General features: G+C 41.4%; 1 protein-coding gene across 2 annotated transcripts; it reads left to right on the forward strand.

The window, feature by feature from the left end:
- Window positions 1–500: 500 nt before the first annotated feature.
- Window positions 501–21,695, forward strand: zc3h11a (zinc finger CCCH-type containing 11A). 2 transcript variants are annotated; one of them, XM_047347082.1, is made up of 17 exons: window positions 501–611; window positions 2,165–2,765; window positions 6,159–6,286; window positions 6,405–6,524; window positions 9,403–9,526; window positions 9,606–9,788; window positions 13,300–13,365; window positions 13,442–13,612; window positions 14,083–14,160; window positions 14,249–14,347; window positions 14,720–14,779; window positions 14,874–15,380; window positions 15,531–15,604; window positions 15,692–16,190; window positions 16,334–16,458; window positions 18,646–18,809; window positions 20,415–21,695. In XM_047347082.1, the coding sequence occupies exons 3-17, from the start codon at window positions 6,233–6,235 to the stop codon at window positions 20,632–20,634; spliced, it is 2,544 nt and encodes an 847-aa protein (XP_047203038.1). In that variant the 5' UTR covers window positions 501–611; window positions 2,165–2,765; window positions 6,159–6,232; the 3' UTR covers window positions 20,635–21,695. The 2 variants fall into 2 exon arrangements, with proteins under 2 accessions (XP_047203038.1, XP_047203039.1); XM_047347083.1 differs by having other exon boundaries at window positions 528–611; window positions 2,694–2,765.
- The last annotated feature ends 1,548 nt before the right edge of the window (window positions 21,696–23,243 follow it).

A 23,243-nucleotide genomic window follows, 5' to 3' on the forward strand; every position in this document is an offset into this window, starting at 1 on the left:
AACAGGAGGCTGACGCCGCGGAATACGCGGAGCTTCAATATGCAATATCCAACTTCAAACTAACTTCACCGCGGTTCAAAACCGCGCCGTGACGGCGACTCTGAACTCGTCCTCAAGGCTAACATGTTATATACTTACTTATACCTAGTATAAATCTTCATAAATCGGGTATTCCCCCTCCGATGGGCTAAAAAATTGATGCACGTGACAATGTGTCTCACCTTCTCTGCTCTGATCTGGTCTGACCATCACAATACAACCTCTCAAAACGACGAATAAATAAAATCAACCCCATTACCAACTTGATACATGTGAGAACGTTTTTAAACTTTCAGTAGAATATGACATTTGTTGTAAATTGAATTAGCGTCATCTTTTATGTCATATTTTAACGTTGGGTTATTTGTTTTGGAGTTGTGCGAGTCGGCGAAAAGACTACTGTGCTTAAAAATCCGAACTTCCCTGATTACGTAAACGCAGCATCTGAGCAGGGCACACACGGGGCCGCCATTTTGATTTTGTCTCAGTCAATACGGCTTTGGACCTGAGCGACCCGGGACCACAACTCTCGTATTTCAGAACTTTTAAAATTTCTTTAAAAAAATCAACTGGTAATTAACATCATACACGCTGTTTATATGTTATATTCTGTTGTTATCTGACAACGTAGAAGCAGGATAGTACATTTCCTGGTTATTACGAAACAGCCATCTTAACATTTATCTACAGAGTAGGTCTCGGCCTGTTATGTAGCATATGCTAAAATAAATACCGTCGTACGAACCCGGGGCAAGTATTGAGAATAGTTCATTATCTGCGTGTGGGACGTTTCTGTTTTTAAATAACGTAATTAGTTGTAATCAGTGTATGATATTGTATAATAGTCAAATTTCCACCCCTACTGGGAATCGCTCGCAGCTCGTTCCAGCTAGCTTTAAGCTGTTGTGTAGCTTTAGAGTAATTATGTCACTGTTTTCTTTGCTTTGTCTGTTTTTAAACTTTGGTTATTTACACCAAAAAGGGGCGGCTGTGATTCAGCTGGCCTCGCTATACCGCCAAGTGTCATTAGACAAGGCACCGGAGCTAATGTCCCCCCTGATTCAAATCTTGTGTAAATCAAAATGTGACTTTTATTCTAAAGCTGCTTTGAGTGGTCTCTAGGGCGAGAAATGCGAAATGTAAACGCGTAGTTTACACGTTATTAACGTTATTAGCAAGAGCATTTTGAGTTGCCACTTCTTTCAGTAAACAAGGATTAACGACCACTATCCAATCGTTTAAACGAAATCCGAATTGATAATTTAGGAATTGCTCTTTTATTCCGGCGCTTAGTGCAGCTCCTCTGTGATTATAGTCGAGGGCCGGTCATCTCGTCCCTGTGTTATTTGGGTAGTTTTGTTCCGGAATGCAGCCGTCTGCCACTGGACGTCTTCGTACACGGCTTGGGCCACGTGTCGAACACTCTTTAAGAACCGATGATTTACAAGTAATTTTTTATAATCTACTCTTAGTCTACTGTAAAAAAACTTGATTATGTGACTTCAGATAATATAATCTCTAGGTAGAATTTTGTCCTGAGCTAATTTGGTTTGATCAGGGCTCATAATTCATAAAGGTCAACTGATCTGTTTGAAGATCAGAACCACAATCTGTGGTTCTGATCAAGGGATGTAATGTAATTCACACAGTAAATGTAATTAAACTAAAGTCAGTAAAATGTTAGCATTTTTGTTATTCATTATCTCAGTTTTACCAACATACATGACAGTCTAGAGAAAAAAAACGATACATAGATACAAAATGGTTTATTTACAAAAGAGAGGTTGTTTTGGACAAATTGGCAACATATGAAAATGGGGTTGAAATTTGTGAAGATGCGAACTGCTCCAAAGATCAGAATAAGACCACACCTGTTCAATCTGATGCATATAAAAAATGAAGGCTTCTGCTCACCGTTAGGAAGAATTCTATAAAAGAGACATGTTGAATCTGGCATTCAACAAAATACACAATGTCTTTACATCTGTTCCTTGATTTTGTCAAATACTACTTTATCAAATGGTTAATATTAAGAGTTTATGTCTCTGCTGTTGATTTATCTCTGTTCAAATGTTCTTGTTGTGTTTGTGCTGTTTCTCTCTTTCTCATATTAACCCACTTTCAGTTTCTTGGATAGTGTTTTTGATTGATTTGTAGGTTTAGAACCAGCCCTCTCGGCCCTCTCAGGGGATCTCTGGATGTGGATAGTTTGTACCCATCAGATTGCCTAGGCAGAGGACTTTTTAATTTTCAGCATTGTTAAACAACAGCTGAAAATCACTAGAAGCCCATAATTCTCTCCCATTTTTTTTACTGCCCACCAACAACTAAATGCCCCCAAACACAAGAAGACGCTGAAGATTTTTTTGGGCTACGCATCAACCCAACTTTTAACACCAGTATAAAGTTTTTTTTTTGCTTTTTTCCCTATTTGTCTGGCTGATTAATTCCCCCTATTTATTTCCTCAATTAGTCACTGCAGTTATTTATAAAGAAAAAAGGACTTTTGCACCCTCTATCAGTCCTGTTTAGCAGCCTGGCTGAGATAAAGATGTCTCACCTCGTCTGAGACAAGAGATCACATAGGAAGACACGTTTTTCTGGGCGACCTACCCCACTTTTCCTCATATCTCACGGATCAAGTGTTCCTTCAGGACTCTATATTATTCCGGAGACACCGTACCAGCAGTGCACTCAAGTGGAAGACGCCAGCATAGGCACCTCAGGTAAAGTGATAAATTCAAAGCTGATATGATGATATTAAATTGTAATGATGATTGGCCAAAGCATATAGATGGTGGTGTTTTTCGTACAGCGTATTCTTTATATTGCATTTCTATTGTGTTGTTCATACACCTGTTTTGTTTCCCTCCTTTTCTTTAAGCTTCATAAATTACCTTTTATTTTACAAAGGTGCACTTTACCTGAGTGTTAGTGTTTTGTTTTTCATTTAAAATGAAACTATATTTTATTTAGTTAGACAAAAGAGTCTGAAATTATTTGCACTTCACATCTCTAATGTCAGTTGTATCATAGAAGTTGGCAGAATTGTACAACCCAAGTTTAAGTGTTTTCGAGATGTTCTTTGGTCCAAATGCCCTTCTGATTTGTACCACATATGATAAGTAGCTTGATACAGTGCCAGCAATCTGATTGGTTAAAAATACAGGTGCAGCAAACATAGATTTGTTAGGATTTGATCCATTCAGTTTTTGTTTGTTTTTACAAAATATGAAACATTTCAGTTTGATACAATGAAATAAATTAGGAGGAAAAGGAGTGATAACACTTCAATGAGAATAACTGTAAAATAAAACCTTAACAATCTTTGTAATACAAATATAATCTGAGCCTTAGTGGATATGAAAAATCTGACATGCAACACGCGTGTTTATAAGCTGTTCAGGAAATGAACTTTTTGGATTACTGTATTTTCCGCACTATAAGGCGCACCGGATTATAAGGCGCACCTTCAATGAATGGCCTATTTTAGAACTTTTTTCATATATAGGGCGCACCGGATTATTAGGCGCATAGAATAGAAGCTACTGCAGTCAAACGTTTGACTGGGGTTGCGTTATGCATCCACTAGATGGAGCTAAAGAGAATGTCAACAAAACAAGTCAGATACGTCAGTCAGTCAAACTTTATTAATACACTACAAACCAGCGTTCTGATAACTCCATTCACTCTCATGGTAAGGTCTCCTCTACATAGAATTCTATTGAATAGAGCCAACCGCACGTTAGGAATGCATTGGAGTCTATGAAGTTGAAATCAAACGTTAGTTAAAACGTGAAAGGGAACTTTTCCCTGATTCAGTAAACACGTAAAAGAAACAGTTTGATGCACTAAATCAAACGTTAGTACTGTTAACCTTTCCTGTTTCTGTCCCCTGACCGTAGTCTGATGACACAGGGGAGACGCTTTCTCCAGGGCCGAAGTTACTAGTTTCCTCGGGGTTAACTCCCTCACTCATACGTTGCTGAGTTGAGTATGAAGAAACAGCATCAAAACACTGAGTTGTTGACGAGATTCGGGGTTCTTTTTAATGACTTTGCAGCACGTAAAAACACAGGGCTTACAGACTCATACACCGCTGCTCCGGTTGCCGTCTCTACCCACCCCACACACACAATAATACCGACGTCACTCCTTCACTCTTGATTCTCAGCTACGGCAGCACACAGCGCCACCTCTGTCCGGAGGAGTAATGTCAACATCTTCCATACACACACACGAAACATACACCCCCACACACTGAGCTTCTAATCACATATAGTTCAGGCAATTCCTGCAACAGTACATTCAAACGTTATACACACACAAGTGGTGTTGGACTAGGAGTAAGCACAGTACAGGTGTTTACCGCTATTACTTCGGCGACGCCCCTGACTACGGTAGCCGTAATGCTGCAAGCGGTGCGGCTTTGTAGTTTACCAGTCGTACTGAAACATTTTGACAGAGCGCCGTGTACAACCAGTATGGATCAACCAATTAACCAATTGATCCATATATAAGGCGCTCCGGATTACAAGGCGCACTGTCATTTTAAAAAAAAATTAAAGGTTTTTAAGTGCGCCTTATAGTGCGGAAAATACGGTACAAATTTTCTGGATTACAAAGACACAAAATTATTTACTTTACAAAGAGGAGTCTTTATAGCTGCTCATTAAATATAACCAAAAACTGGTCCAATAATTCCAACTGTAAGATAGCTTAGCTGTGGTAAAAACTAAAAAAGGAACCTGAATAATGCAAAAATAATGTCAGGACACTTGGTAGCAAATGTAAATGGTACACATTAAATTGAACACGGGTCAACACTGTCGAGTCTATATAGGAAAAATTAGTTGATTCACATGATCAGGCTGAAATGACATGAGCTGGCCTTAAGAGCTCCTAAAAGCTCTTTCAGTTTTTGTTTTGACACATTTACTGTAATTTGTCTTTCCAAAGAGCAGGAGTCATCTCTGACTAAATGGCAACACTCCATGGTAGTAATGACAACCCCGCAGGCCTTTAATCTCTCATCTGAACTGATTGGATTTTAATGATCCACATATTTAAAAACTGATGCATGTAGGTTTCCTCCAGTGACTGTATCATATCACAGCTGTTCAGGCCATGCATTTAACTCATACAGACATGCCGGTAGGCCTGTAGCGATAAGCAATAAATCAATTCATTGCATTGATTAAATTAATGTCATGATAAATTAAACTGAGCTCGATAGTTTCCATTTGCATCCCTGTTTGTCTTCCTTGTGTCTCCCTCTCTTTCTACTAAAGAGACTCGATGACAAAAGGTTTCATTCCGGTGCATCGTTCCCAACTCAGCCCTCCCCTTCTTGTTTAATTAGCATAGGGAGGAGTGAACTCTTGCGTCAGGTACGTGTACGGCGCAAGGTCTCGTTATGTACCTCATGGTGTAGCATAAGAGCCCCATGAGGAGTAGCAATCCAGAGAAACGAAAAACAGAGATGGAATTGGTTTCAAAGCCAAATGCGACAGCTGCAGTTTGGGAGCACTTTGGATTTAAACCAAACGACCATGGTGAACCACTAAACCTATCTGATCCGGTATGTAGAATTTATTGTAAAACAGTTGCAATTGAAAGGAAAACATAGCTGAAATACAGCAAACATGCATCTGTATCTAAAACATTATCATCCGATGCAGTTTTCCCAGATGAAAAAAAATTCAAGCCGTCTGAATCTTCCCGACAGTCCACAATCACTGGTGCGGTTAATCCACCAGACTAAAGTAGCCACAGATTGACATATGGCCAAAATCTTTACAAATCGCTTATTCTAAAAGAAGAAATATATATATATATATATGTTTTCCTTAAGGTAGGTATGAGCATGTCTTTATAACAGGGAAATTGTGATAAACTCTCAGCCCCTTCCAGTGATCAACTCATTACATCAGTCACATATATTCCATATACATGTGACTGATAATAAGTTTTATAAAAAAGTTACTATATAAACACTAGCAGACCGGGAATATTTATGAGGACATTATGTGACTCTGGTTGATGTTTTCATGAGCAGCTGTATATCTACATGAATAGAAGTAATAAGGAGGTCACTTTTATTCTTTGTGTCAAATCAGGGAGAGTCCTATCGTTTCAGAAGAGAACCAGCTGCTGGGTCACTGCCGCCTTTTAAGCCACGTTAAGTATTACTATGACCAACCATGGAGATGACTGCTACTTCTACTACTACTCTACCTGCACTAAAGTAAGCACTTTCATCAGAGATATCCAAGGCCCTCTACAACTGCTTCATTTGATTTGAAGCTGACTTATGATAAGAAGAGAGAAAATGAGCTTCTTTTACTGTTTAATTGCCTGAACAGGGTGACAGCTGCCCTTTCCGACACTGTGAGGTTGCCATGGGCAATGAGACTGTCTGTAACCTCTGGCAGGAAGGACGCTGTTTCCGTAATGTCTGCAAGTTTCGCCACATGGAGATCACAGTAAGCCTAATTTAACCATCCCTGTCATGTCAGCGAAATCTCATCAATGTCTCCTATTTAAGGAAGACATTTAATCTATCTACTTAAGGCTACCTTTGTCTTGAAATGCTTTAAATGGGGAAAGAGAAGTGACTTCCTAAAAACCTCAATCTGTCAGGGGCAAGCTGTCTTTTCCAGCAGTCTGAAGAATCTGCTGAAACTCTTCATGCTTGTTTCTGATCCAAATAGTTCTTTCTCTGTAGCTGGAATCTTTGTTTGGTTTCAGACTAAGGTTGGGTGATATGTAACATTTTTCCAACCATTATTCATCTGTTCAACAAATGGCGATCTGCGATATATTCCACAGGTGACTTTTTGACTTTTTTGTGGGTGGAGCAGTGTACACATGCATGGAATGATTTGCCAATTTGGAACACAAATGTCCAAAAATGGAGGGACCAGTTGCCAAAAAAAAAAATACAACGTTGCCTGTTTGTGTGCCAATTGTGTGGACAAATAGTGCTACTAAGAAACTTAAGGACAGAACCTAGTCGGGCGCACTATGAGCTGCGTGGGCTCTGCGCAGTCTGCGGACCGCGCAGCGTCTAGTGATTTATTTATTTATTTTTTACCGTGTCCTGTCCAACAGATAGCGCTCAGAATTGTTGTATGAGTGTCAAGAAAAAGCCCAACAGATTTATGTCCACAAGTGGACGCTTTATTGCTCTGCTGGATATTTGTAACAGAAAATCTATTAGAAACTGCTTTGGGATTCTTGCAATTGTTTCGGACACGGAGCCAAAAATGAAAAGGAAAAAATAAGAAGCATGAAAGACAGAGAGGTGGGGCAAAAAGGAAAAGGAGAGAGAAGGAGAAAAGAAAGACGGATGAAGAAAATACAAGATAACAGCCTGCTTGCTTCTACACCTGCAGAAACATTCATATTACCAGCTTTTTTACCAAAATGTGCACGGACTTATCAATGCAACATGTATTTAGTGATAAATGCGGCTCAATATAGAACATTTATGTATCTGTTAACACCTGAATCAAAACACCTGTAGGTCTGAGTGTGAACGCGATTGTGTATACAAGGTTTCTCCATAAAAATATGCAATAGCGAGTGTGAGGAGTAAGAGACCTACCCCCTGGACCTGGGACAGATACGGAGGAGATCCGAGCCACAGACATCCAAAGGTCCCCCAGAGCACAGGAACCCCAGGAGAACCATCGCCAAGACTACCGCATCCCTTCCCAGAGAAGAGCAGGGGAGAGTCCCAGGGGAACCACTCAGCAGCCACAGTGCAGAAGGCCCAGGGAGCTGCAGCGACGAGCCCACTTGCCCTGCTGGAAGCTGTCTACGCCCGAGCAGATCCAGCCATGAACCCAGAGACCCAAGACCCCGGGACATATCACTCCCCAAGTAGAGGCCTGACAGAGCCCAGGGGTCCAGGCCCCGGCAAGCAGCCACCGGAAGTGAGCTGGCACACACCAAACGACCCAGCCCCGGACACCAAGGAACCAAGTACACCAGAGGGTAGAGACACCAACCACTGGTAGGTAGTGTGCAGGGAGGAAATAGGCCCCTCATTTGATGGGGGCCTAAACTGATACAAGAGAGGGAGCAGTCCACGTATAAAAGAGGGATCTACATGGTCCAAACTAGCTCGCCACCTGAGCTGCCACATGATGAAACAGTCACAACCCCCCAATGACTTCCGATCCTAACCCCATGAGCCCCCCCACCCGCAATGAACCCCAACATGAATTTCCCCATAGGGCCACCCCAACCAGGACACAGATATCAAACAGATGCCCCCGAACCCAAATGCCCGCTCCATGCATCCCTGCCACATCCTGCCCCCACCACATAGCACGCTGCGGTGGCAGCCCCTGCCCACAGGCGCAACAGGGCAGACACCACCGAGCACCGCGCCCATAACGGAGCCCCCCACCCCACACCAAGATGGGACAAACTCACCCGGCAAATGGTCCCTGGCCAGCACCAACCACCTGGGGCCGGTGTCCCCCACTATGCCCCCTGCAACCACACAAACACACCACATCACTGCCACTGCAACAATAGCCCAGGGAGAAACATTATCCAGCTCAGCTCTACCATCGCCGCTGAGCCGATCCAAATACCGGTGACCCTGCATTCAAGAGGAGGACAAAGTCCTCAACCCCACCCCACACGCTGCAGCCCCTCCACGCCACCCTTTAACCTGCTGCTCCGATCCCACCTTGGACACAGCAGCCAGCAGAGTAGCACACCGCAAAGCCCGCCCAACCATCCGGCCAGCGCCAGCAGCCCCAGCCCATCAGTTCATGAAAGGGCTTGGTGTGGCGGGTACACCCCGCCACACCAAGCAGACTCACCGGCCCCTCCACCAAAGCGAAGCCACACTGCACACTGCCCGGCCTGGTGACAAATTCCTACATTTCCCACACTTCCTGTCATGGCGTCATTGGACAGGGAGGAAGAGCTAATTTGCTGTGTAGTTTTGGAAAAACGAAAAGAAAAGGTGGTGGTAAAGGCCATTGAACCAGACTAGGGACGAGGAAAACACCCTCTCAGTGCGAGGCGTGTGATGCTAACGCCCAACTATGTTTTGCCCTTAACCCATAAGCCAAAAAAAAAACAAAAAAACACCGCTCTTAAAAAAAAAAAAGACCATTGAAGGGCTTAGCCTGTCGTCGATGGTCGATAAATCTCTCCAATCACCCAACTTTTTCAGACTAGTTTTTCCTGTACATTGATTACAACACTGAGTTTTTTTAGCGTGTAGAGTTATAGGCATGGCTAATTTCGATTAATATGAAATATACTTTACAGTAACCTTAAATGAAAGTCTGGTTTGCTCACAGTGCTGCATGTTTTTGTGTTTGATCAAACCAGAAAAACAGAAAGGAAATTCCTTGTTACTGGGAGAATCAGCCAGCTGGCTGCCAGAAACCACACTGTGCCTTCTTTCATGAGAGGGCCCGCTATGTAGAAGGCATCTTTGTCCCTCCTGATAAAGGTAAGCTGAATTAATTTTAACCAACACTCAAAAGAATCATAGTAACTGTGAAACACAATAACCGCTGTAGTTCTTCCAGTTCAGAGCATAAATGAGGAGCAGGTACATGAGGAGCCGGCCCCTCCATCAGCTGCTCCTCCGCCCAATGCAGCCAATCCTCAGCTCCGAGGGGTCATCAAGACTGAAACACAGGAGCCAGTACCAAGTCCAACACATCCACCGGTAGTGATTAATCCGGCAGATGATGATGAGGATGAAGAAGGTGAGATTAAACTGCTTTAAATTCAGTTCAATTTTAGTTTAATTAAATTTCCTTCTACTGCATAAAAGCACTACAGAAACATCTTGCGCCACTTTAGAAGACAAATAATTCCAAATTTCTTATAAACGAGTCAGATTATGATTCAAATCTAATTAAAGCTGGGATCAGTTGCAAAATAATATCATTCAGTTAAGGTCTCTTGTGATTCAGCAAAAGTTAGGCTAAATCGAGCATCACCTCTGGGAGGTACACAAACTTCACTGTTTGTAATGGGCGGGGCCCATGTGATGACTGAATAGCTCTGTGTGGGTTTTTTAGAGAATAGAATCTGATGATAGGTGCAGGTTTTGTGGTGCTGAACTCTTGTATTTTTGAGTTAAAACATTTTTGTGTCTCATGGTGGAATTTCTGAATTGGAGGGTTAGCCACACCCAAATGCTTTCATGAAACATAAAGCTTTTGAGAACGTTTTGACACAAATGACACAAAGTATACTGACAAACTTCCGAGTTGAAGTTCCCTGGACGACAGGTCCAGTTTACAAAATAGCGCCTTGATCTAAAAATGGCTGACTCCCTGTACCACTTGGATTATTGTGCCAGTAGACATTTTGTAGGTCTTTAAAGATGACATCTTGGCCAAGTTTAATTAAAGTTGGTTAAAGCAATAGCTAAGGTTAATAAGGGCCTATTATATGTGGGTCCATAGGGATGTTTCCACTGCAGAAACCAGAATCAAACCAAACTACAAGGGTAGAATTGTACCCTACAAACAGCCTGGTAAGAAGGCAACAATTTTTGGATGGACCTATAGGTGGGCTTTGTAATTGGAGGATGCTAAATATTTCTTGCTAGTTGGTTATACCCAGCATTTAGTTTCAGTCACTTCCCAGTTTATCCTTCTTTGCAGTTCATATTTTCTGATAGCTTTAAATTGCAAAAGACTTTTGAAATTTAGTTTACAAACACATTCTAACCCAGCCACCGATGCTGAATATCAGTGTTTTGTGAAAGAAAGCACAGATTTCAGCTTTGAGAGAGAGCCACTTTTACTATTTGTTTCCTCCGCCAAGAACGTTATGTTTTCAGTTGAGCCTTTCAGTCTGACAGTCAGTTATTTACTTACTTACTTTACGGAATAAAGTACAGACAAATTCTTATGAATTTGTTTTTTACCAGAGGTGTGTCTTAGCCCAAAGAAGAATCCATGAAATTTGGTGGTGTTCCGGGTTATGATCTGGATCCATTATGCCGTTTGACTGTTTTGTTTCATCCGCTTTTGTTCTCCTACTGATAGGTTGCCAAACCAAATCCTAAAAGCGAATGTAAAGATAGATTCTATCATAAAATTATAGAAAATGGTCATCAGATCTTTACACGCTTCTAATTGATTAATATGTGGAGGTGTGAAGGGTGGTCTCTGATGAGCTTTTTTTGCTGACAGTATCAGAATTTTCACCGAATGTCAGCTTTTCTCAGGTACCTATAATTTAACACACTCCACTGTTTCCCCTTTAATGGTGACTAAAGGTGGTGGACTGGGCTTATTTCTAAATGTACACATTAAACCTGATGTTTGTTTCAGTTTTTTTAGAGTTTGAGCTTTTATAGCGATAAAACTGAACCACTATTAGCTTCATACAGTAACATGATGCATCTCAGAATTGCTGGAAAAAACCCCGTCGGATGTAAACTGTGAAACTTCCTGTTTTTGTCACCTGTAGATGGAAATGCTCATCGGCCTGTGCAGTGAGGAGCATAAACTGCATGTAAATCATCTAAGGGGCATTTTCATTCTCCCTGAAAAAAAAACGGTGTCAGATCAGCAGATTAATTCCTAACAAGTCATGTTTGATGATTCATAAGGTGGACAAGTTGGAGACAATCACACATGTCCATAAATAGCTGCAGAAAGTTGCACTTAACTGTGGAACAATAGCAGCTTTGGCACAGCTGAAGGACATTGCCAGCAGAAAAAGTTGGAGGGAGCATTTTATTCAGAGATCGTACTGATCTGCTGGCATATGATGATGCATGGCTTATTAGATGGTTTCCTTGCCCAGGGCAATCGTTTTGGAACTCTGTGCGGAGCTGGCTCTTGTGTTACAGAGGGAAACCAGGAGGAACTGTGCATCACCGGTAGCAGTTCCAGTTCCACTCTCTACGCTGCGGTCTTTTCAACAGGAGCTTTCCAGGGTATTTTAAAGTCATCCCTGAGCTGGGCCATGCCAGCCATATGGGTCGGCCTCACCCGCACGTTGCTTAGATATTTGAAGTTCCCCTACACTGTGGCCCTCATTTGCAGCGAAGAGCTGATTTCTGAATGTAATCAGACCTACGGACTACACTGACAGTGCTATAAGGGCCCCATCTGTAAGTGAATATGCATTTGTGAATAGAAGGCATTTTCATTTAATATATGTTGAACTTATTTGTGCCTCTCTAATGCAATGGCATGTTGTTTAGGGAACAAACATCAATCAGACTCCGTGCACGATAGCGGTTTCTATGTCATGTCTATGTCACAGCACCATTGCCATGGTTATTTGGACATGTGGTGGGTGCCTTTCGAGCATTTATAGTAGATCGGCAGTTCAAGTGCAATGTACAGCTAAGCAAAATTCACTGCAAATTGGATGTATGAAGGCTATGTGTGCGATGACATGTCTACGCACTGTTTCATAGATCAGAATTTTTTTGTGCGCTGCAAGTTTAAGAATTTCTCCCTACCGCCAGCTTTTAGAATGAAAGCTGCGCGCTCTTTTGTAAATGTCCAAAGCTACCGCATCCTGTTGGCGGTCAGACGCCTTGGAGCTCCACCGGTCCTTGGACCCCGGAAACAGTCACCACTCTATCTAAAGACTCTTAAAGGAACGACTCTCAAACAGTTTCTAACTTTTAGCTCTTTTAATCTAAATTAAGGCAGAGGAATGATTACAGAGATCAGCGCTGAGGCTCCCGTCTCGGACCGTTGCCGTCTGTTAGAGCATGACGAAGAGCCTCGATAGAAGGTCACATACAGTTTTTATATCTGGCACTCCGATGCAATGGATGTGCCCTCCCTCAGTGATTATCAGTAGACTATGTGTCACCGTTGTGGTGTCTATCTGTTAGATTGTGTAGTAGCGGGTGTCCATCCTTAATCTAAGTGTGCTGTGGCTTTCTAATCAACCCAGTTATACCAGCTGCTCCACTATCAAACCCAGTGACCCAGCTTCAGGTCATTTATGACAATCCTTGGGCCATTTATCCTTGTACTGTATGTCTATGAGCATTCTTATCCTATTGTAACAAAAGGGAAACATTAGAACTTATACTTTATTTCACTATAGTATAAATGGGAAAAACAGCTATGAGCATATTAATAAAGGTTATTCCTAACATCATTGAAGCCCCAGGTGAGTCATTCTCTCCCTGTAATAGACTAAAATAAACTGCAACAGTTCAAGTAATCCCTCTTAAAAGTACAGGTTTCTTTTCTAATTTTGACCACTCACACTCTGTGTTTTCAGACCAGTTCTCAGAAGAGGGAGAAGATGGCAAGGTTGGTCCTTCCCCTAGGAAGATCACTAAATCAGGTAAGACAAGACTAAACTACAAAACTCTGAACTTACAGCTAAAGACACAGTAAATATTAGAAGTGTGTCTTTACAGGAGACTCGCTGAACTTCGGTGTGAGTACCTTGGAGGAGATACGGCTTAGGAGGGCCCTGAAGTCCAGCATGAAGAAGGCAGGTTATCCTATCCAGAATGCTGAAACATCTATCAATGGAGAGAAGGAAAACATCCAATCATTGTATCGGCCAGCCCGCTCAGAGTCTGGAGGTGATGAAGAATATTTAATCTTTTTTTCTATACTTGTAGGTCAGTCTTGGTAAGGTCCATATCTACCTTAAGCCTTTATCTTGAAGCTTATTTTTAACAACCTTTAAAAGTTACTGAAAGCTTGGGTCAGTTGCATTTCCACCAAGGGTTCAGGTACAGGTTAGGTTAGCCTAATCAAGTCTTCTGATATGGGAGGAAATAATTCTCCATTCTAAAACAGAATCAAACCAAAACTACAGACACAAAGCTAGCACATGTAGTTCTAATTTGACTGACTTCATTGGTCAGGATTAATTTGAAGTTCTGTGTTTTATTTATCCACTCTGAGGAAATTGACCTTTGCTTCAGAACTGGTACCATGTATTTACTACTTTAAATTCCAGATGCAGTATAGAACCTTTTGTGTTCAGGCACTTACAGAACATTGATATTCTGATTTGAGTCTCTACACGGTCTGTCTTTAAAATTAGGACCTGTCGTTTTTGAAGAACATGAGAGACCAAGAGGCAGTGTGACTGAAAGGCTTGGACGAAGGATTCCCAGTGCAGGCAAGTTTGGTACTGTTGGAGTTTCTGCACTCTGCAGCTGTTGAAGATGGAGTTACATTTTGAAGGTCATCATTTGTTTCTGCTTCAGATTTTAAAAGTAGGGAAGGTATTACAATGAAGAAGAGTCTGGCTGAGCGTCTGGGCAGTATTGTGGATAAAGAGCAGCCACCAGTCAATACCCAAAAAGGTGAGAGTGGAAATGCAGTGGTTGCAGTTTTCTTAGAAAGTTATGCTTTTCACATAATTTAAAGTTTCAGACATGTTTTTACTGGTTTCTGCCCAAACTTGATTTTCTTTTTTTTTTTTTTCAAAATGCTGAGTATGTTGAAAATGCAGTTGAGTTCTAAAACTAGAGCAGTCGTAGGTCAACACATTCAAGGTAAAACCGTCTGATTATTTTAGGCCAAGCAGTCCATGTCCAAAAGGACAAAACAATTACCGTCTGTGACACTGTGTGCCGTATTGTGTTTAAAATCAGATGATAAATATTATGGCTGTTGTATTTACATATGCAGAATGTGTTCAGATCAATAGACTTGTCTTATTTCTCCTTCTACAGCCCTGCAGCCTATTAAAGAAAGACTTGGGTTGATTCCTCCTGTTAGAGCTGCTCATGCAGGTAAGAGCTCTGACAAGATGGTAGCACTTATATTTGGTTTATCTTTGATTCATACTTGTTTGAGTTGTTGAAAACATTTTTCATGTTTTTACAGCTGAGGCCAAAGCTGATTCTACTAAAGCTCCTGAACAGATACGCATCAAAACTCTAGAGGAGATCAAACAAGATAAAGCAGCCAAAACTTTGAGCCAGAAAGATGCCCCTGTATATGTTTCACAAGAGGTCACTAAAACAGATCTAGCCACTAAGGTGATCAAGCGATCCATTGCTGTAACAGACAACCCAACTGGCCATGTTAAAACGTTTTCTGAGATCCTTCGAGCAAAGAAAAGAAAGCAGGAAGAGCAACAGAACCAGAACCCCAACCTGATGAAGGTTGAGCACTTAGTGGAGAACGCCCCAGGAAAGAGCCCGGGTACAGCAGAAGCTACAAATGTGGAGAAGGTTAGAGTAAAGACCCTTGAAGAGATCCGCAGGGAGAAGTCAGCAAGACTACAGGCTCAGCAGACCCTGCAGGCTGAAAGCAAGGAGGGCTCAGATGCTGAGAACAATACTCCCAAGAGGCGTCATCTGTTGCTGACCAAGAAGCTGCCGACCCAATGTAAGAAACACTTTGGATCTTCTGCACTGTCTTCACAAGGAACATTAGACTCGAATGTTATGTTAAATGTGACAAATATGGATCATAATGAAGTTCAAGCTAATTTGTTCTAATCTTGTCATGTTTTTAACCTCTGACTTTTTGTGATAGCAAGCAACATGACACCAGAGAGGAGTGCTGAGACAGCAGAGAAGTCCCTGAAAACTCCAGCAGCTCCAGCTGAGGTATGATGTGTCTGATCCTTCAGTATTACTCTGTGGTTGGTTGCTGGTCTGCTAAGTGTGGGTAATCGGAACTTTCTCTCACTCTAGGCCTCTACCATCAAGGTCAAGACCTTTGATGAGATCATGCAGGAGAAACGCCTTCGTAAACAGGAAATGGAAGGGCAGGTGAAAAGTGTAGCTGAAGCCGATTGCTCTCAGAACCAGTCTGCCAGTGGCGCCCTCAAAAGGAAGGCTCCAGCTAAAATCTGTCTTGCATCATCAGAATTGTCACTGCCTTCCGCTACCACACCTTCCAGAGTCCCTGTTCGAAAACTAATTTCCCTCAAACCGCAAGCACCATCACCTCCCACAAGCACTTCTTCTCCTGGCCCAGCAACCTCGGACACATTGAAGCAGAGCTCTCCTCAACAGCCTACGTCCCCTGATAGATTTATGGACATTCTAGACAAGGTCACTAGCAGCCCACTTTCACAGTCATCAGCCAAGCTAAAGAGAGAATCTTGTCAGGCTGCAGAAGCCCCGGTACCTGATAAATCAGGGGAATCCAATCAGACCAAAACTCCTGATCATCCAGTCAACTCTAGAGGTGAGAGAAGACAGAGTATGCTTTGTTTGGTTAGAGCAGAACATGTGTGTAGAATCTATTGTGAAGAAACGTTAAGAGAAGATAAAAGCGGTTTGGTTCCATTAACTGATGTTTTTTCCTCTTTTTGTTTTTTGTATTTTTAGTGAGGCCTAAACTGAACGTGAAACCATCAGTGGTGAAACCTGCAGGGCAGGTGAAGCCAGGTCAGAAGAAGAGCAGAGCAGAGGGTTCTGGTGTTGCAGCTGTTAAACCCATGAACACTAATAAGGTGGCCATGACTCACTGCCTCTAATGCTTTCACTGTGCTTTGTTTCAGCTTAAGTATGCAAGTCCTGTGGAAAGGTTTTTATCCCTTCCAGATTTACTCTGCTTTTGAGTTTTTATAGTACTTAAATGTTACGGATGGTCATACCTGTGAAAATTAAAAAAATCACTTTTTAGATGAGGATATCATGTAAAAAAGCTTTCCAACCAACATGCCTGTGGAAAAAGTAATCACCCCCTTGTTAAATCCTGAGTTCTATTTCATTATTCACGCCCAGTCCTGATCGCTTGACCTGTAAAATCAAGTTAATGTTGCACCATTTCTAAGGCTTTGGGACTCCAGAGAACCATAGTGAGAGACATGGACAAATAGAGAAAACATGGAACAGTTTTAAATCTTTCCAGTAGGGGCTGGTCTACCAATGTTACTGCAACAACGCATCAATGACTCATCCAGGAGGTCACGAAAGAACCCTGGACAGCATCTATGGCCCTGTCCCAATACTTGCACTTCCACCCTTGTGTCCCTGAATTGCGCGTTCTAGTTGATGGGTTCGAGTGCGTAGTGTGTCCCAATTCTCCAGGGTGGTCCTTAGCCCCGCCCCCTTTGTGCCCCACATCCGCCCTTCAGCAGATGCGGACTTCGCCGAAGTATATTACCCACAATTCACTGCTGCAGATGACGTTCTGAGCAAAAACCAATCACAACCGTTAACGTAACCAGCCATCAAATCAGAATAATAAGAACTGCGTAAACCTTAGACAGCAAGCCGACAAATATTTAGTTTTTACTGGGTTTCCAGGCTCAACATTGTAAGATACCAGTGGGTTCAGAGTGAGTCTGGGCAGTCAGTAGGCCATAACACTGAAGTTACCTTTCAAACAAACACTGGCATGGTGAGAGTCTGGTGTATAAGCCTCCGTCGCTTCCTGCACTTTCTTCACCTCAAAACAATTGCTTGTTGCTGTTTTAAATAGTTTTTTTAGCAGCAAGACTGTGAAAACAGCGCTGGTTCCTGCCCTTTTTGATGTTGCAGTTACGGTGCAGAGGTGCAAGTCGATGACGTAACCCCTACTGTCCCAATTCTCCAATTTTGCACGCTTGTAACCTGCGCACTTCAACCCTTACATGCACTTGTACAAAGTACATACTTCATAGAGGGGTGTAGTGTGGATATTGGGACAGGGCCTATAGCTCTGCAGGCCTGACTGCCTCAGTTAAGGTCAAAGGTTGTGTTTCAACTATAAGAGAGAAAGATTGGGCAAAAATTACCCTTATGGGTTAGTTCCAAGGCCAGAACCATTGCTGAGCAAAAAGGCCCATCCTACATTCATAAAAAACACCCTGATGATGCCCAAAACCTGTGGTAAAATATTTTAGGACAGAAGAGACAAAAGTGAAACATTTGGTGTAAAACTAACACAGCATTAGTTAGAACATCATACCAATAGTCAAACATGTTGTGTTGGTCTGATGGTTGGCGCATGCTTCAGGTCCTGGATGACCCGCCGTGATTGAAGGAACCATGAATGTTGCTCTGTAGTAGAAAATCCTAAAGCTAGGTTTATACTTAATGCATTGAACAGGGTGTGAGGGTGTGCACGAGAAAACAGTGACACAATGGTGCAGCTGTAGCACCTGCAGATGGATTTCTGTCAAGGAATATGGCATTGGTGCATACTGCTTTCACTCTGCTTCCTTTCTTACAGGCTGTAATTCAGGTGTTCAGACTATCAGTAATTATTTAAAAATTTTACCAATTTCCTTTACAATGTCATATGTATTCAGAATTGAAGTATCAATCAGTTTTAACTATTAAAAAATGTGTTTGAGAAGCTGGTGTTCTACTGGCGTTGACTTTGCAGCAATCCCTCATACTGAGCATGCATGTAGTGACAGTGGAGAGGAATACTGAGTTAGGTTTGCTGTTTCTCATCCTGACAAACAAATTAGAGGGCCTAAGTGTGGGTAACAGTTCACTACTGCTTTATAGGCATCATTTAAACAGCAGTTGTAGTAATAAAATAGTAGATTTTAAAATATTATTATATATTTAATGTAATGATATTCAGTCCAAAAGTAAAGCACTAATAATTTAACTTCCATCAAGGAGCCTGATGTGTGGGGGAATCCAAGTCTGTAGCTCTTACTGACACCCAGTCATTTTTCCTGTTTTGTCCTTCTTACCAGTCTTCAAACAAAGAGGCTCAACTGACGTCTGCTGTGCCACCAACTCCCACCAGCCAGAGAGAGGAGCTTCACACCGGCCCCGTCTTAACACAGGTTCAGGGCCAAGATACCAAAACAGCCACCAGTGTTGCTGCTGTCAGAGACACCTGTCCAGTCCTACAAAGGTAAATGGCTTTCTTCCAAACCCCAATGACAGTGGAATATGTGCAGATGGAGGTGAAGAAAACTTTATACCTTGTGATTTGGAAAATGTAATACTTTTTTTACATTTTGCTGTCAAATTAAACATTTAAATGGGACATATGATTTTAAATCCTTCCTTTTCACCCTTAAATCATTCAGTTGTGATCTAAATAAAGTGGAGCTGCAATGCTTTGGTCTAAACCCCTTGTTATTATAGCTCCAGGCTCTTCTTTCACTCCTGTTCTGAGGTGCGTCTGAGAGCAACTCGTTTTGGTGCTGTCTCTAAATGCTGTTGAAGGCACTTCACCCCCCCACGGGTCAAAGAGTGTTCCACTTCTCCCTGTTCGGCCCTTTTTTTTAGTTTTAAAACAGACATACAATTATCTAGCAGTGCAAAAACAAGACAAAAATGACAAAAACAAAGCAAAACTGTTTATGTAATAATATTATTCAAAACGGTTCTGTCCTCAAAGAGGACTGTGTCCGTCGTTTCCATAGACAGAACTGACCGCTTAATCAGATGACGTCTCTCAGCATATCCTTGATGCTGGTGGAGATTGCTGAAGAACTCATTCTTAAATTGGAGAAATAGGAATTTCACCACCTATGTGGGTACATTTCTATTGAAAATAAAATGTAACCTGGCACTTTGAAAAGGTTCAGATGCTAAGGTACGGTGTAATAAATTGTGTGGGTTAGGGATAGGTACCGAATTCGGTACTCATAAAGGTACTGACCGAATTACATCGGTACTACAGCTTCGGCATATTTCAGCTTGAACTTCAAAATCTCAGCGAGAAATAAAAATGGTGGATACACTAAAATGGTGGCCAGAAGTACATGACCTTATTTAGCTGTTCCACAACAAATACTGTGACGTAACAGTTCAGAAAACGTAATAGAGAATAAAGAAAACATGACCCTAACAGAATATATATCTCCACAACACCTGGAGAGACTAAATTCAACTTTTCTGCACTCCTACAGACTCCAAGTACACAACAAAATGTATTTGAGGGCTAAAAAAGAAATTTTGCATGATATGTCCCCTTTTAATGAGAATAAAAAAATAAAAAGAACCCCATTACCAGAATTTTTCACATGCAACAATATCTTGTAATTTTATAATTAATGGGACATTGTCAGCCATTTGACTGGACCAGCACCTCTTTGAAAGAAAAGACATTTTAAGAAGTTTTAACTCTCTTAATTCTTCAGTGAAATCTATATTTGTGTTAGAGCTGATGCTGTAAATAAGGCTGGGCTACTTCAAGGGAATCTTATTGAAGCTGAATGCTAATGTGAGCTGTACTTTTTCTAGATGCTGTGTAAAGTAGATATATTGTTGCTAGTCACTTCTGTATTTGGGAACTGATTCAGAACCATAATACATGAAAGTGTTTCATTTCATCGCATTGTTGTCTAAAAATGATCTGAACATTAAGACAACCTTCTACCACCTCTATATGATGGTAATCTCAAAAAATCCACACAGATCTCATCATACAGAGATTTTTGTTGTCAGAAAATTACCTTGTTACTTCAATTTCCCTGCATAAACAAGTCCACTTTGTTTTTTATTTTAGTCCAGTCCTTAAAACCCCCATTCAGTCCAAACCACGGAGATCAAGTATAGCAGCATCCCGCACTGCCTCCACTTCTAATACTGATGCGTCTGGTTCTTCTGTGGATGACTTCGAGGAGCTGATCAACCAGTTCACTGATGACCACCTGGAAGAAGACGTGGACCCAGCTATCGGAGAGGACGACCTGCTGCAGGAACTGTCAGAAATGATTGACAGCTGAGAGAATCAGTCAGCCACTTGCCTCCACTGCATCTTCAACCTGGTCTCATCGCTTTACATTTACACACTGTATGGAGTGTTTCAAAGATATATTGTAAAGAGCTCATCTAATTTTAAGTATTATCTTTACATTTGTTACATCTTCTCTTATACACCATTCTATTGGAGTTTCTGCCGTGTTTCTTTGGGAGCATTGCCCAACTTCTTTGCCCCTGACAACTTACAAAAAGGAACACAAGAAAAAGTGTTTGTAGGAGCTGCCGTTTGTCAGGAATTCGTGGAGGAAAGCAGCATTTTAGGGAGAAGTCTTATCTGTATACTATGTATGCAACAGTAATGGTATGCTGAATATAGAACTAATGAATATACCAGCTCTTCTGGTGGTATGTGTTTTTCATGTGTGTATGTCACTGTGGATACCAATGTTGTTTCTCCTGTATTATGAGTTCAAGGATTTCTACCTGTCTTAAGTTCCCTTTGATCAAAGTTAGCATCTGAGGGGCTGATGGTGTAGGGGTTAAGCGCGCGACCATATACGGAGGCTACAGTCCTTGAAGCAGCCGTGCCGGGTTCGACACCCGGACCCGGCGACATTAGCCGAATGTCTCCCCCTCTCTCTACCCCTCTTTCCTGTCTGCCTACTGTCAAAAAAAAAAAGAATAAATAAAGGCCACTAGTGCCAAAAAAAAAAAAATCTTTAAAGTTAGCATCTGAGTAGAAGTTTCCTGGGTCTATCACCTGCCAGTTATTTTCCATGGGTGGATTTGATCATGATGGACGGAGTTGTTTTATCATGAACACTTTAAAAAACACCACCCTGGATCAGAACCTCAGTACTCCGCATACTTTGATAATGAAAATCTCAGGGAGTCTTTGTGATGTTTGTAGGTTCTGTAGAGAAAAAGATATTTCACACGTTTTTTTTTCTGCTTTTTAGGATTGATTGATATTTGTTCTGGTAGATGATAAACTGGTTTTATGATCCTTGTGTGTTTGCTCTTCCATGTCCCTCGTCATTATCTTAAAATCATCCGTGTCAATAAAAAATACTTTTAATGACAAGTTGGAACAATATTGGGGTTTTTTTCAGTTTATAACTATGCACTGCACTGTCACCTTGGTATCATGTGCCCATGTTAATGCACTTCAAACTTTATTACATTTCCTTAATAAAAGATTGGGACGATATTTTCAGCAAATTTCCAAAGAGCACAATGTTTTTCTTGTTTCTTATAAAAAAGTAATGCATTCACTGAGCTGACTTTGTCATTGGAAATTCATGGTCAGAGGTGGTGCTGATTGTATGGCATCCTTGCTTCTGTCAGTCTGCCTCAGGGCAGCTGTGGCTATAATGTAGCTTACTACTGTCAGGGTGTGAATGTGTATATGATTGGGTGGATTACTGATTGTAGTGCAAAGGGTTTGGGTCTGGAAACTTGATAAAGTTGGTCGATACATTTTGTCATGTAATTTGAACAGAATGCCTACAGAAAAAGATTTTTGGAAAATATATATAAAAAGCTGTGGACTTTTTTAATGTCAAATGGCACTTTCTGGGAAGGGTGTGCATGATCTGTCAACACCTGTTGGTTTCTCCCATCCTCCAAAATATGCTTATTACGTTAATTGTCTACACCAAATGCAAGCAGGAACATTTAATTTTTTTTTTATGTGAGTAAAGTTGTATTTCAATAATTATAAACCCTGGCGCTCACACTGATCCTGGTTCTGCTGGAGGTTTGTTTCTGTTAAAAGGGAGTTGTTTTCTCTCCACTGTCGCTACATGCATGCTCAGTATGAGGGATTGCTGCAAAGTTAATGCAAGCAACTGTCCATTGTCCATACATGCTCATCCAGGAGTGAATGGTGCAAGTCACTGACTGGATGCAATCTGCTGGGTTTCCTCAGATAGAAAAACTTTGAAACCAGTTTGAATAATAAACTGCATCCACACTGTTTGATAGTTAGGATTAATTGGAATGTATGAACCTGACTTGAAATCAGTATGATTCGATTGAATTGACTTTGTAAAGTGCCTTGAGACGATGTGTTGTGAATTGGCGCTATATAAGTAAAACTGTATTGAACTAAATAATTTTCTGCCATTTAAATTTTACAACTTAATATGACACAACTGTAGCAAAAGTACAGAAAAATGGGAGAGGAAGGCCATAGACATGTATACGAAAATGAAAATTATTCGCGTTCTTTTACACTTTCTGCTGCAATTGCAGTTGCAAGTCTTAGTCTGGTATGTCTCTACCAGCTTTGCTTATCCAGTGACTGAAAGTTTTGCCCATTATTCTTTGCAAAACAGCTCAAACTCAGTCAGATTAGATGACGAGCGTTTGTGAGCAGCAGTTTTCAGATCTTGCAACAAATTGTCCATTGGGTTTAGGTCTGGACTTTGACTAGGCCATTCAAACATATTGTTTTGTTTTAAGCCATTCCATTGTAGCCCTGACTTTGTGTTTAGGGTCGTTGTCCTGCTGGAAGGTGAACCTCCGCCCCAGTCTCAAGTCTTTTGCAGACTCCAACAGGTTTTCTTACAAGATTGCTCTGTATTTGGCTCCATTCTCATGAACACTGACCACCTTCCCTGTCCCTGGT

The sequence above is a fragment of the Girardinichthys multiradiatus genome, chromosome 20 (assembly GCF_021462225.1).
Source record: "Girardinichthys multiradiatus isolate DD_20200921_A chromosome 20, DD_fGirMul_XY1, whole genome shotgun sequence".
In the NCBI taxonomy this organism is placed as follows: domain Eukaryota; kingdom Metazoa; phylum Chordata; class Actinopteri; order Cyprinodontiformes; family Goodeidae; genus Girardinichthys; species Girardinichthys multiradiatus.